At 39.2% G+C, this 13,874-nt stretch overlaps 2 protein-coding genes and 1 long non-coding RNA gene across 5 annotated transcripts in view; 1 reads left to right on the top strand and 2 right to left on the bottom strand.

The window, feature by feature from the left end:
- Positions 1-579: 579 nt before the first annotated feature.
- On the top strand, positions 580-4,209 carry crebzf (CREB/ATF bZIP transcription factor). Its single transcript, XM_042410009.1, has 3 exons — positions 580-780; positions 2,329-3,394; positions 3,808-4,209. Exon 2 carries the CDS (start codon positions 2,385-2,387, stop codon positions 3,168-3,170), a length of 786 nt encoding a protein of 261 aa, XP_042265943.1. The 5' UTR covers positions 580-780; positions 2,329-2,384; the 3' UTR covers positions 3,171-3,394; positions 3,808-4,209.
- A 3,170-nt stretch (positions 4,210-7,379) lies between these two features.
- On the bottom strand, positions 7,380-8,687 carry LOC121896247. The gene is made up of 3 exons (XR_006095946.1): positions 8,608-8,687; positions 7,742-7,828; positions 7,380-7,661 (listed from the first exon to the last, which is right to left on the bottom strand). It is a non-coding gene; the product is annotated as an uncharacterized LOC121896247 (long non-coding RNA).
- Positions 8,688-13,497: 4,810 nt separating this feature from the next.
- atp2b3b (ATPase plasma membrane Ca2+ transporting 3b) overlaps positions 13,498-13,874 on the bottom strand; it is a 61,527-nt gene continuing 61,150 nt past the window's right edge. For all 3 annotated transcript variants that reach the window (XM_042408802.1, XM_042408804.1, XM_042408803.1), the window contains one exon: positions 13,498-13,874. This exon is cut by the window's right edge and continues 899 nt beyond it. The gene's annotated coding sequence lies outside the window, so the exon portion shown is untranslated.

Genomic DNA, 13,874 nt, shown 5'->3' with positions numbered 1-13,874 from the left:
GAAAACTTTTTTGAATTGCAGCATAACAAGTGGTCTTTAAAAATCGATCTTTTCAATGGCATGTCTGAATATATATAAAATAGCTCATCCCCACTTGTACAAAAGGAATGTACTGATGTGGTCTTTACCCAAGAAATGTATTTTTATAATAATAATAACAATAATAATTTTAAAAAAAAAACGTCTACACCTCCTGGAAGATCTCCTTCTCTCATCTTGCAACAGCTGGTGGATGATGGCAACCGTTGCTGCTCCCGACTATTAACTGTATATAAAGATTTATTATAAGTATATCAATATTTATATACAGTCAATCATGATCCCGACAGATGATAGGAAACCATTGTGACGAAAAGTTATGACAGTTCCTGTTTCCGCCGGAGAGAGTGACGGTCGTGCCAAAGCTTGCCGCTGTATGTATACCATGGATGTATAATAAGAGCTCTTATTATCCACACCTTAACAAAGGGAACCTCATTCAGCTGTGAGAGTGACGACAGAGTGCACCCCGTGACGAAGTGAAGTGGGGGAGCGTCAGCTGTGGTGAAGGCCCATCGATATTGGTTTCACACTCCAGTCCAGTAGGTGGCGGTAATGCACCTGTAAGCTGGTTGCCAATAAATCCAAAAAAAGTTTTCGTTTTAGCTGGTTGACCACGCTGTCGTCCTTTTTTGTCTTCAGGCCGCAGTTAATTTTGTAAGCGTCCAATATCCAGCACATCTCCATCGAAGGACTGTATCGTAGTACTTTATCACTGCATTCATTTTTTCAAACTGGACGGTAAGTTGTTGGTTTAAGAGGCGACGTTGTTAAAAGATGCTGCGTCATGTTGGTTAGCGCCTCACGGGCTTCACTTAGCTACTAGCTAACGAAAACTTCACGGATATTCGCCGGTCAAGTAGCTTAACTAGTAGACAACTTGCTACTAAATACGCCAGACAGTATCATTTTTATGTAGATGCTAACTTTTCGAATTACTGTTTATTTAAGTTACATTAAATTAACATTAAACAGCTGGGTGTTAATGCGAGTGTGATGAGAGGAATGGGCCCTTAGTACGTAAGCTAAACGTAGGGCGCTTAACGTACCATTACAGAAGACAATTGGCATTCTTTGTAGATTGTATTATTAACATTGCAAAATACTGTAAACATTAGAAAGTGATGTATACTTAGGCATATGTGTGACAAGGGGAAATGTAAAGGTGTTATTGCTATAAAGTTGCGGCCTGGCTGAAGCGAGGCGGTTACGTCAGTAAGGCCGTATGTTGAATTTGTCTTATTTATTTATTGGGACCATGTACAGTGTTTAAATGTAAATGTTACCATTTGTACTGTACCAGAGTTAACTTATAATTAAATTTCATCCGCAGCCCCATTCGGCAGGTCCTAATAAAAACACACAGGACACATAATACAAAATACAAAGTTACACACAGTAGCACACCACATACATCCACAATGTCAACAAGAAATGAATAATGTAAGCTTGTCAAATTAAAAGCAAGATTATTTGCATTCATGAGAAGACCATGAGAGAAAATGTAGTGGTTATAGAGCTGATTAGCTTTCAGCAGACTTTTAAATTTGGTTTTAAATGTACTGATTGAACTGCAGCTCTTCATATCATCAGGTAGGACCTTCCACTGAGTTGTGGCTTTTACAGAGAATGCTGACTGCCCAAATGCAGTGTAACGAAATGGCACGGTACAATCTCGTTTAGAGGATATTCTGGAAGAGTTTATAGAACTTACTGAGTGAGTGAAACACAAAGTCACATAGTGGAGGGAACAAACCATTTAAAATTTTATAAACTAGGCGTAAATTTGAAAATCTAACAGTTTCAAAGCTCAGTAAATTTTATTTCTCCAATACCCTACAGTGATGTGCTTGTTCAAAACTTGCCTGTTTCGAACGGGTCGTTTTCTCAATACCTAGAGAGAGTTGTTCACCTCCCCTAAACATCTCTCATGCAGACTATTGGTAGACGCTACAATTTACCGACACTCCTTGAACACCTCACACAAATATCTGAAGACTACAATTTTGAGTTGAGCTGAAGTTGATCAGATGAACGTGCCTGAGACATCCGGCTTCCCGACTCATTTAAGAAAAAAAAAAGACGAGAAAAAAAGAGGGAGAGAGAGCTGCTGTGGTCGAGTGAGCTAGAGAGTGAGTGCAGAGAGGCAGCGCTGGTAGTGAGAAAGCTGGTGAATCAGATCAATAAAATGTTATTTTCTGATTGTTTCACAGTGGTAACGTTCTAGAGGAGATTGAGTTAATTGCTGCAGCATTATATGTTAACAGCGTATTTTTTCTGTTTCCACAGGTGAGGACTCCGAATCTTCTGGACAGCGTCCCCGTGGTCCCATTAAACAAACCACAATGATCACCAGAAGCAGAGGCCATACTGTCAACAACTCCAAAGTTCAGTCCCTGGAGGTTGAAGTGGTAGACGCAGTAGAAACTGTAGAAGATCTCACAAGTCCATCAGAGGGGTTCCCAATCGATGACATTGACACCGCTGGAATAGAGCTAGATGACCTGTTTGGAATTGAAGACTTAAAATGGACACTTGAAAGAGATGCAACCTCCCCTCTCTTCAACATGGAGTTGACGGATCTTGGTGTGTACAGTACCAAGTGTCAAGCTTCTGGGATTGAAGCTTCAACAGCCTCATCTCCAGAGAGAATGTCGTCAGACTTGAAGATCAAGAACCGACAAAACCATTCAAGCCAAATGATCAACAAAAACGCCATCGCTGCCAGAATGAATCGTCTCAAGAAGAAAGAGTATGTCAACAGTCTGGAGAAGAAAGTTGGCATCATGTCAATGGAAAACAACATTCTCAAACAGGAAAATTCTCAGCTGACCAAAAGAGTAGAAGAGTTGGAAGATGAGACCAGGTACCTGAGGGCTGTGCTTGCAAATGAGAGCATGTTAGCGCAGCTCTTGTCCAGGCTGAGTGGTGTGAATGGGATGAAATTATCTTCCTCGCTTTTCCAGGGGCCCAACACGAATGACCATGACTATGCCTTGCCGAGGAAGCGTGTGAAAGTGGAGGAGAAGGAGACATCTGGTGGCGTGTGTCTGCATGTGGACAAGAACCATGTCTCAGTGGAGTTCTGCACTAAGTGTGCAGAGAGTGCAAGCACATCGCTCAAAATGTAGGGTCAAGTACTTATCTGTTTTCAGATATTGAGACTGAACTTCTTGAGGGTGGATGAACACTGTTAAGATTACCTAAGAATTGCTGAATGTGCATGTGTTTTTGTGTACTGGTGGATTGAGTACATGTTACTGCTAAACCTTGTTGACAGTTTCTTCTAGGTAATGGTTGATCTACCATGCGGGATGAGTGGCTTTCTGAACACCTTAACCTGCTTGATTCCATGGTAAGGATCAGACAAAAGATTCTTTTTGTTGTTGCTCTGTGTTTAAGTGGCTCCAGGCGTTCAGCAGTGACCTGTTTAGTACTTCTATTTCTGTTCAGACAGTTCTTGTTCTAGTTAGTGGATTTTGAGTACTTTAATCATTTTTGTTTGAGTTATTCCTGTAGGAAATTCTTTTATATTAACATGTAAGTAAGAGTAAAAATCAAATGCAATAGCACAAAGATGTTAAGATGAAGGTGAAGGTTCACAAAGACTCATCTTGAATCAATTTCAAATTGGAAATGCAACAATCCATGAAAAAAAACCAAATCTGTATATACTTTCTTTTGGTAAGAATTGGTCTCTTGTGAACCAGCACCGTTGTACAAAAGAATACTTTCATTTAGCGCCACCTATTTTTCTTTATGCTAAAGTGGATTCTGCTGGTGGAAGGTGAAGAGGCTGGACAAGCTGCTGCCAACGTGGCCTGGTATTTTTTTTGAAGGTAGTATCGGTAACAAATGGTATACGTGACTATATTTTCCCAGTACTCCACAACATCCCTTCACATCTGTCAGCGTAGCTCATGCAGCATGTTTTTTGGCGCTGATTACAGTCGCTCCATTACTCGGAGTAATGCTACACGTCTCATAATTATGTCTTGTATATATTGACACTTTGAAATGTATTCATGACATAGATTCAAAATGATCTTTAAGTGATGAAATTACCATTTTGTCCAAGTGTAATGTAAATGTGTATATAATTTTGAATACATATTGTTTGAGGTAAATGACCTTTGACTAATGTTGGACAAATAAATCATATTTTCATTATGTTTCAGTCATAAATATTTACTGTGTCTTGTTCTGTACTGTTTATTAATGCATCTCTTCTTCTCTTTTTAAACAGCAAGCTCTCTGCCGATAAAGGTGTTACTTTTCCTGAACATTTGGGTCAAGTCTGGTAAAGGTTGTCAAAACAAAATACCTCATTTGATGGAAGTACAAAGCACGCAGTATAAGAGGACCCACAGGGACTAATCAAGCCGTCCATGTTTTAACCCATTTACTTCAAGTCACAAAGCATTAAAAAATGCAACAAAAATCAAAGTGAATAGACACAACTTGTTTGAAATTGGTAACCTCCATAGTGAATAACATGCTCTTCATGTTTTGTCATAGTTATGTTGTCTTTGTGTGCTGATGCAGTTACTGCACATACTCAACAGTCTCCCAAGAAGGTGCTTTCATGCACTTGTATGAAGTTTTGGTTCAGATCTTTTTTTTTGCCGCTTTCTTGGTTAGAGTTCAATGAGAAGATTGATACCATACCATCATTTCTATCTGTTAATAAGAAACAAGAGCCAGCAGGTTAGCTTAGCTTAGCATAAAAGTTGGAAACAGCTAGTCTGGAGGAAAAAACCTGCCTACCAGCACTGTAAAATATATATCTCCTTTATTTAATGGATCAAATAAAGAGGTGTTGGTAGGCCACTTTTGGAAGCCTAAGGCAGAGGCAGGCATGCTATTTCCCCTTGTTTCCAGTATTTCTACAAAGCTAACTCACTGCTGACTAGCTTCATATTTATTGCACAGATATGAAAGCTGTATCGATCTTCCTATCAAAGTCTTGGCAAATAAGAATATTTTACAAAATGTAAAAGTAATATTTTAACAGCACAAAAACAACTTTACAACAGCTCTCTATCAAATTGTGCAAGATGAAATATGATCATTTCCTTGGTCTAATATAGATTTAAGAATCAAGGCGCATATATCTATATCAATGCAAACCTTGCCAGAAAGCTAAAAAAATACAATTAAACTAATAGCACTCGTAGAAACATAAATAATATTACAAACTTAATTAATTAAATGATCAATGTAGTTTTAAAAAGTAATTTCTACATTTTTAAACATTTACATAAACACGTACACACTGATAACGATTGGAATTGGAGAATATTGGAGAATAGTGACTTATACTGCAGAAATGCATTCAGAATGAAGTACAACATTTTTGTTAGCTTGTGTGACTTGTAGCATGTGGGCTAAAACTTACAATATGGGACACTGCAGAATTTCAGCCTTCAAATGTTATTCAGTTGTGTTAATGTAAACCACTGTAGAACATAATCTGCGTGAAAGACAAGCAAAAACACGATGACGAAATATCAGCAGCTACCAAGAACGTATGCTGGAGAATAATAGCTGAGCTAACAGCTAACATTCTGGCTAAGAGTTGCTATGACAGAAGATAACTGGTCTCTGGCATTGACTGTGAAGTTGGTAAATGATATGTGGGCAGTCAGTGAGATTAGAATAATGAGAATACTGAAATCAGCTGGTAATCCTGGTTACTGCACATATCATATGTAGAATACAAAATTTAAATTTGTAGACATCCTCCTCATGGCTCAGCTTGTTTTTATCTCCTCTGGTGTTTGGAAGACTAGTTGAAGGGAGAGTCAGTCATTCTGGAGAAGGATTATTTGAACTAAACAACAAACAAATAAAATAAACCCCTCCCTTCATGCTCCTTCAGAACCCCCCCCCCCCCAAAAAAAAATTAATGTACAGGCATTGCCAAGGCAATGACCAAAAGAGAAATATGGCAGAATCCAGAGCAATGCGTCACTTCTCACATAATATCACAAGCGGGGAAAAATAATAGTCTCCAGTCCAGCCACACACTCCAGCTCTCTGTGGCCTTCCCGCTTCTCACTCGACCTGCATTCAGCATCTGTCCACAGAAGCAGCTGTATGTCAGCTGCAGCTCCTGGAGGACAAACTGCCTTCAGCAGGCTGGCAGAAATGTACTGAACCAAAATAGTTGCAGGGAGGCGGTTAGTCAGTCTCGGATTCAGTGTGGATTGATACATTTAATTAAAGTGGAAGCATATCTGCTCTGTGACAAAACGGTTCCTATGTGAATTGGCCACGGCCTTCCTCGCTCCAGTTGGCCAGCCCTCCCCCACCATTCAACGCCTGCTGGAGATGAGACTCATGTCCTTGCACAGACAGCTGCTCTGATGACTTCCACCTATCCTGTGCAAGAGCAGGAATGCTCCCTGCTGATTGACTGGAATAGTGTTATGTGGTTTATGTGGAGCCACTGTGTTTACAGAGCCAGTGCTGTGTATGAACAGCACACACACACACACAGAGGGGACAGCAAGCAGACCATGAGGAGATATTTGCTGAATTTGACAAAAAATATTGGATTATAATCACTGACGTTACCTTAACACTGTTTTTTTTTTTGAGGTTTTGCTCATGTCAGTGAGTTAATACCTCAAGAACAAAGATAAATGCTAACAAAAGGACTTGAACTTTCACTTGATTTAAAGTCCGGATGAAATAGCATTTCAAGAGTATCTAACCACCATATTATGACGTATTACCAAATGAAACAGGATAGACAGGCGGGATGTAATGTTGGTTATTGGTTGAAATTGGTTGGTTCAAGCCTACATAAGCACACATCATATTTTGTTTTACAGGAAGAAACATGATTTGACTTTGATGTAAAAAAATACAAAGAAATGGGTTTTTTGTAATTCATTGGGCATGTATTAAATAGGTGCGCAGTATGACTGGGGATGTGATGTCACATGGTTTTAAAGGCATTTTTCATTTCATATTGACCTTAAAGGCTGTTCCCTGTAAACTGATAGTTGCCTGGATATTTCATGAAAGTGCTGATTGCCAGATTTAAACAGATGACAAATGCAAGTCAATGTTTGAGAGACAACTTCAAGTCAATTGGCAATTTAAATTTTTAACTTCGATGCATTTTTTACAATAGTTTCAATGTATGTTTTAAGCTGCAGGAGTCACCTGACTGTGACCTATTTCCAATGGTTTAAATGCAGCACTACAGAATTTCATAACAGGGATGAGGATATTTGGTAACATTATACACACTGTATTGTGTGGTGTGCATTTTGCTGTAGCAAGTAGGTGTTGAGCATCGAGAAGGGTCAGAGAGTTCACCTCCAGCATTTGTATGTGGGATGCTTTTATGGATTTTGATGATTTGTTGATGCTTGGCTGGGTGTAGAAATGATTCCCAATAGCAGGTCTAGGCAGAGAGCTCTGCATCATTTACAAGTGCTTCCCTACACAGAAATCTAAAAGTTGATGTGTTACGATCAGTCAGCAGTTCACCCGTCATTTTTCACAGGAGACATTTTGACATGTCACAGGAGGAAAAGTCCAGGTGGTTGAATTCCATTAAACTGGTTTCATTGTAGGGTGCTGGGGCCTCTAAATGTATGTTGGACCTGTCCGTACAAACAAGAACATCGGTGGTAAGCATGCACACGTGCAACTTAATCAAATGAAATAAAATAATATATCTCACCTGTTTGTGATGATTGTATGCTCATTTACATAGAAACGCCCCCAGAATGCCAAATATGGTCAGCAACATCTCTGAAAGTCCTAGTAGCTTGTAGACAAAAGACACAAATGGGAAAGATACAGACAATAAGGGCAACAAGCATGTGGGAAACTTGGTTTAGACTCCTAGAAATGAGTCACATTGTTTGTGTTCCTGCATCCTTACTAGTGTTTTATACCGTTCTCCACATTTTCAGACAAAATGTACATCTTCATGAGTTATACCTGACAATGCCATTACATGATTGACAGTGGAGTTGGGGTTTGACTATCTGTAATTGAATTCTATACATAGAAATGAGCATGTGCATGGATTTAAGCACAAAACTAATACACATGGTCGATAGAAGATCCTCCTGATACTGTCATGGCTTAATGGGACACTGGAATCATTTTTAAGTCAAAATTTCTACGGTGAAAACTATTGAAAGGTACACTTCAAACAGAAAATGTCTACATCCACATTAGCTTGTTGTTGCTCAAAGAATATAAGCACATTTACTGTATCTAATAAAGTAAGATGTGGCGGTCATGAGACATGATGCATTTCTGGACTGTATCTTTAAACCAACTGACTTATCATGACAGGTGCAACTAATATATAGATAAAGGCTGCGTTCCACATAGGTGTACCAGTGAACAATGTGAACACAACAACAATGTAGCCATCATTAGTGTTATTAGATGCACCAAAATGTCCACAAGAGTTCATGAAATGGAATTATGTTACTTTCCTAGAGGGTGAAAACTGGTGAAAGTCACTAGTCTATGACATCATGCACCTACTGAGAGAAATGTGCATGTCAGAGCAACATGTGGTCATCTCACCTAAGGTTCAGGATTTCCCAGCCATGACATAGCTTTATAAATGAAAAAGAATGCACAAAAGTGTCCTGTTTATTATTGTTATACACTTAACTGAGTGAAGACGTTCTCAGACGTGGAGGATGAATGAGTGGAGGCTTGTTTGTCACAGCAGACATGTTGACAGGTCACATCAGAAAAGGCACAGGTGGAACTAATTACATGACTGATGGTTCCATTTCATTTAGGTTTACCAGTAAGACATAGCAGTGGGAGTGGAATGTAGAAGATAGAAATATTAAATGATTTCTTAATTTTTTTCTGACATCATTTTTTGGGGGGGAGCATTTAAAAAGCAAAGGGTAAATATACTCCATTACAACGAAAAGTTCTTCATTCAAAATCCTGCATAAGAATTATCAACAAATGTACTAGTAATGAAAGAAAAATGCCCCCTGGCTGTGACAGATATGTCAAATTATACAGTATATCACATTCTTCAATTGTTAACACTAATACATCAACGTGTAAGCAGCATGTTACTGTTGCAGGCGGTCATGGTGGCACTAGTTTTAATGTACTGTTAGGTAGTTTTGTCCAGGTTCCCGATCTAGGAGTTGGTCCCTTTAAAGGGTCACCAGATAAATCTGAGGGGTTGTCAGATGATTAATGGGAGGCAAAAGTAGAAAATAAAAGTTCTGCTACACAAATTTGTTTTCTTTTCTACATGTTCTCTAATCTTTTCATATACTGGACAATTTGACATCTTTGGGTCTTTGATTTTTGAGAGAAAACTGAATAGTAGGTTCTCATTTAATGTATTTCTTGTATATATCATAGTTATATACAAATAGTGTTAAGTTCAGTTTAGTGTTAGTTTGTGTGCTGTGTCTATTCAGAACTTAGTTCTTTGATGTATAAAATGAGACATTGAGTGATTAAGCAATTTTCCACTGTAGATTCAAATGAAACCATCTGGGAAATTTAGAGGGGAAATCTCTACACAACTTAAAGACATCTGAAATCTGCTTTTTAACGTTAGGAACCTCTGGTTTTGTCTTTAACCATGCTACATATTTTACAAGTTTATCATAGGTTTTTGTTTTAAGTAACCAGGAACTGTAGCTGACAGGTAAATACGTTAAAAGAACAAAAAATGTTGTGGAATAGAAGTATAAAGTAGCAGAAATTGTAGTTAACTACAGTATTTGAGTAACTGCAGTTATTTCAGCACTGATATCTAGACTACTTAGACTACCAAAACGCCTGCCTGTGCATACATTTGTCAAAACACACAGATCCTTAAATACTAACAAGAAAAAATGAGATGAAGTAACCATATACAGATGACACATGGATATAGTATTATATGCCAAAATCTAAATCAAACACCTAAATGGAATCCAGACATTTTGGATGTTATTAATTATACCTGTGTTTCACAAATCATAATGTCTGCTGTGAAAAGGGCCTATTGGAGAAAGGTTTTTGGCCCTGCACCTTCACCATAGCAGCTTTGTTGGTTTGGGCCCCTTTGTGATTTTCATTAGATTTGTCATTGTCAGACTTAATATGTTCTGGTTAAATGAATATTGCAGTCAGCTGTTAGGCACTTTGTTGAAAATAAATGCTGCACCTCTGTAAAAACATGAAGTACAGTACAGTCTTGCATCGGTGTGAACAAACAACACAGGACCACACAGACTTTGTCAAAGTTATTATTGTAGAATACTTTGATGTATTTTTTCTTTCATACAGACAAAAGGTGTTGGACTTAATTCCCATTAAATTCTCTTAGATTTCCATACAGATTTAGTCTACAGTATACAGGTGTGTTCTTTCTCATATATATTTATTCGCTTAAATAACAGGCAGGTAACTCTTTAATATATTCAATAGTCTTTATGTTTAGTTGTTTTTTTTTTGTTGTTTTTTTCTTTTTTTGGTCTTTTCATTTCAGCACAGTTAAGGCTGCATTTTCTGTCTGCAGAACAGCACTGCATTGTGCAAGGGGGACCATTCCGCACACAGTATTTACAACAGTATGTATAATGAATAATGTAAAACCTTCAGTTTTCTTCCCATCGTAACATGGCAGTAAATACTTGTAGCAGATCTAAAAGAGCAGCCTAAACAATGCACACCGTGGTGGCATTGCACTTCTGCAGTCTCTAGCTCTGCGTCACCCTCCAGTTCTCCATCATCCCTGGGTCCCCACTTTGTCCAGTCCTTTAGATCATAATGAGGTACATTTGTATCTCCTGTTCCCTATTTACAGAGTGGTGTCTCTGGTCTTAAGAGACTATAAGCATCTCTACACCTCTGCACGCTTCAGGGGCTGTTCAATGGACAGAAAACACAGCCCTCAGAATATGCTCAGGAGAATATGCATCTGTCCTTTTTCCATCAGTGGGAGCACCGGTGGAGAAAAACCAACAATAATCATAATAATAATATACAAGCGCTTCCGTTTTGTTGTTCCTCTTTTTACAAAAAGCAAAAGGATTAAAAGAAAGAAACATAAAAAAAAAAGTGTAACAGGAACATAGTACCTGTAAATCAAAGATGCACATGTGCACGTTTGGGGCAATCTGTACAGTAGTGGTGCAGTTGTACAATTTATAATTTTGATAAATATAATATATTCTTTTTCACATTGTGTTTGCCTTCTGTGAAACTATCTCACAACATCATGATGTAACGTGGCTGGACAGATGGACAGAAATGGCTGGAACTGGACAGTCAAATTTACACCACTGTAGATTAATCCGCCTGTTCGGTGTATGTGTGTGTGTGTGTGTGTGTGTGTGTGTGTTGTATACCGCAGAAAGCACTGATAGAGCTGTGCTAACAGGTACTGAAATAGAATAAGTTAGACTTTAATAGGATAGGTGTGTGTGTGTGTGTGTGTGAGAGAGAGAGAGAGAGAGAGAGGAAGAGAGAGAGAGAGAGGAAGAGAGCAGATGTGGAGAGATCATAGCACACAGTAGTGACAGTAGCCTAAATGATTTACCAACACATAAAGAGTGACATTAATGATACCAAATGCATGCTTCAAAAACAGACAGACCAATACAATGTCACCACCCGCCTGCAGACGGGGGTCAGGTTCGGGTGGTGACGATGATGATGAGCATTCAAGAAGACAGAGTTCTGTACAGGTAAGGTTATTCCCAGAGAGCCCTGCACACATCCTGAAACAGAACTAGCAGGACAGACACGTTCTCTCGCTGTGTTTGCATGTGTGTGATTATCCCTGTTACACTGTATTTCTGATCTGGGTACACGTGTTGACATGGCAGTCTGTTGCATATTGTCTGCCCTTGTCTTTCTCTGGTGGTGGGACCAGTTGATAACTCAGGGAAGTCAACAGGAGACAACTGAGGGAAGGGGGAAGGAGGTTGGTGGTGGTGGTGGTGTGTGTGTGTGTGTGTGTGTGTGTGTGTGTGTGTGTGGGTGAGGGTGAGGGTGTTCCAGGTTTGCACTGAATTGCAGTTGCACTTCCAGGGCAACAAGAAGTCAGCGGTTCACCCACACCTAGTGCAACATGGGATACAGGAGGGCACTCTCACACCCTGTTTGGAATGTATGTTCCATGGAATGTTAAGATGGAAGTCAGTGAGCTGATGGAATGTGATGTCACAAGCATGGCACCCATCATCACATGGATGGTTACTGAAATGTTTTCTGTGATTTGTTTTTTTTTTTTATCTTTCTTTTTGTTGTTGTTTGGGTGTGCTCATGCAGTTTGTTATGCCTTATTACCTTCAACGTATGTCTTAAAGGAAAAGTTAAGCATTTTGAGAAATACGCTTCTTTGCTTTCTTGGCAAGGGTTAGAGGAGAAGATCGACACCGTTCACCACTCATCTTCTCACGTAACTCTCGGCTGTTCTTTTATCTTTAAGCTCCTGATCAACTATCTAACTGTCATCATGATGGTGAGGAATGCACGGTATTTGACACGACGACAAACGAGCTCTCGTTGGTTTTACCTGATAGATCTCAGCAGCCGAAACTGAACACCGACGTTAGACACGGGCCTGATTGACTCAAGTGGTTGGCTGCTTTTCAACATTAAACAGTTTTTTTTATACCTTCTCTGAAAAATGACTCGACCCAACACCAAATGAAACAACGTTATCTGTCCGTAATACTCACAGAGAGGGCGCTGGTACACGATGGAGATGACATTGATGGCACGTGGGCAGGAGTGGGTTTGAAGTGAGTGCATGTTAGTCTTAAAGGGCCATCGCCTGTGCATTGTGTGTTTGATGGCATTTAAAGGGTTAATGCTTCACACGCCCACCAACGAAAGACCAGAAGGGACGAGATGAGACGAAGTGAGACGGAGCGAAGGAATCGAACGAACCGAGGAACGGCGAGAAAGATGATGGAGGGAGGAACGGAAATGAGGTGACTGGAAGAGGACGTCACCCATGGGCTCGCCCCGAGTGAAGTCCGTAAATATTACACGTATGTACTCGTCAGTTCGACATGGCAGGAGGCTGTAAATGTTAGCGCTGTATGGGGTAAATGTACTGTATGTATACACGTATACACTAAAATCAATGTGAGATCCCACACACTATCATCTCACAGCATGGTGGACAGTATTACAGATTACAGGTCATGTGGACTTATGGGGTGGCATTATATATGTGTATATATATATGTATATATACATACATATATATATATATCCCCTTCCTTTAGGTGTTTTTTTGCAGCCATTCTATTAACTATTAGGTTCAAATGAACAGTAAATTTTCAATTTCTGTTTTGTTATGTTTTTGTTTTTTTCAGAAGAGACAAGACAATACACAACACACACTGAAAGAGAGAGAGAGGAATGAAAGATGAGAAAATCATATTTTAAAAAAAAAATGTAAAAATTTCACAAGCTGAGAGAAAGAGAGATAAATAAATAAAGCAATGTAAAAAGAAAGAAATGAATGAGCACCATTATGTTAAGAAAGAAACAAATCAGAGGATGGAAATGACAGAAGTCTAGTTAAAGCTTTAACAAAGTGTTACTTATATCGCAAACAAAGTAGTGGTTTGGAAGTGGCTGCAGATTACAGCCAGGTCAATGATGACTGGTGACTGTGGTGTCATGTCAGGAAGGAAGGTGACAACAACATTAAGGATGAACAGAAACAGAGTGAGTCAGCCCCCATAGCCACATGGCCCTGTTCTGCTGAACCTTTGTTCTGTGTATTTTTTTTTTTTTTTTGATGTCTATCCTCCTCCGTCCCCCGACCCACCGTCACTCAGGACAACGTGGCAGAG

This window comes from Thunnus maccoyii, chromosome 4 (assembly GCF_910596095.1).
Source record: "Thunnus maccoyii chromosome 4, fThuMac1.1, whole genome shotgun sequence".
NCBI classification, from domain to species: domain Eukaryota; kingdom Metazoa; phylum Chordata; class Actinopteri; order Scombriformes; family Scombridae; genus Thunnus; species Thunnus maccoyii.
This window is presented reverse-complemented; position numbering and strand designations above follow the sequence as displayed.

What these genes read in the sequence shown, in the direction of transcription:
- crebzf (XM_042410009.1), top strand. Translation starts at nt 2,385, where the DNA reads ATGATCACCAGAAGCAGAGGCCATACTGTCAACAACTCCAAAGTTCAG.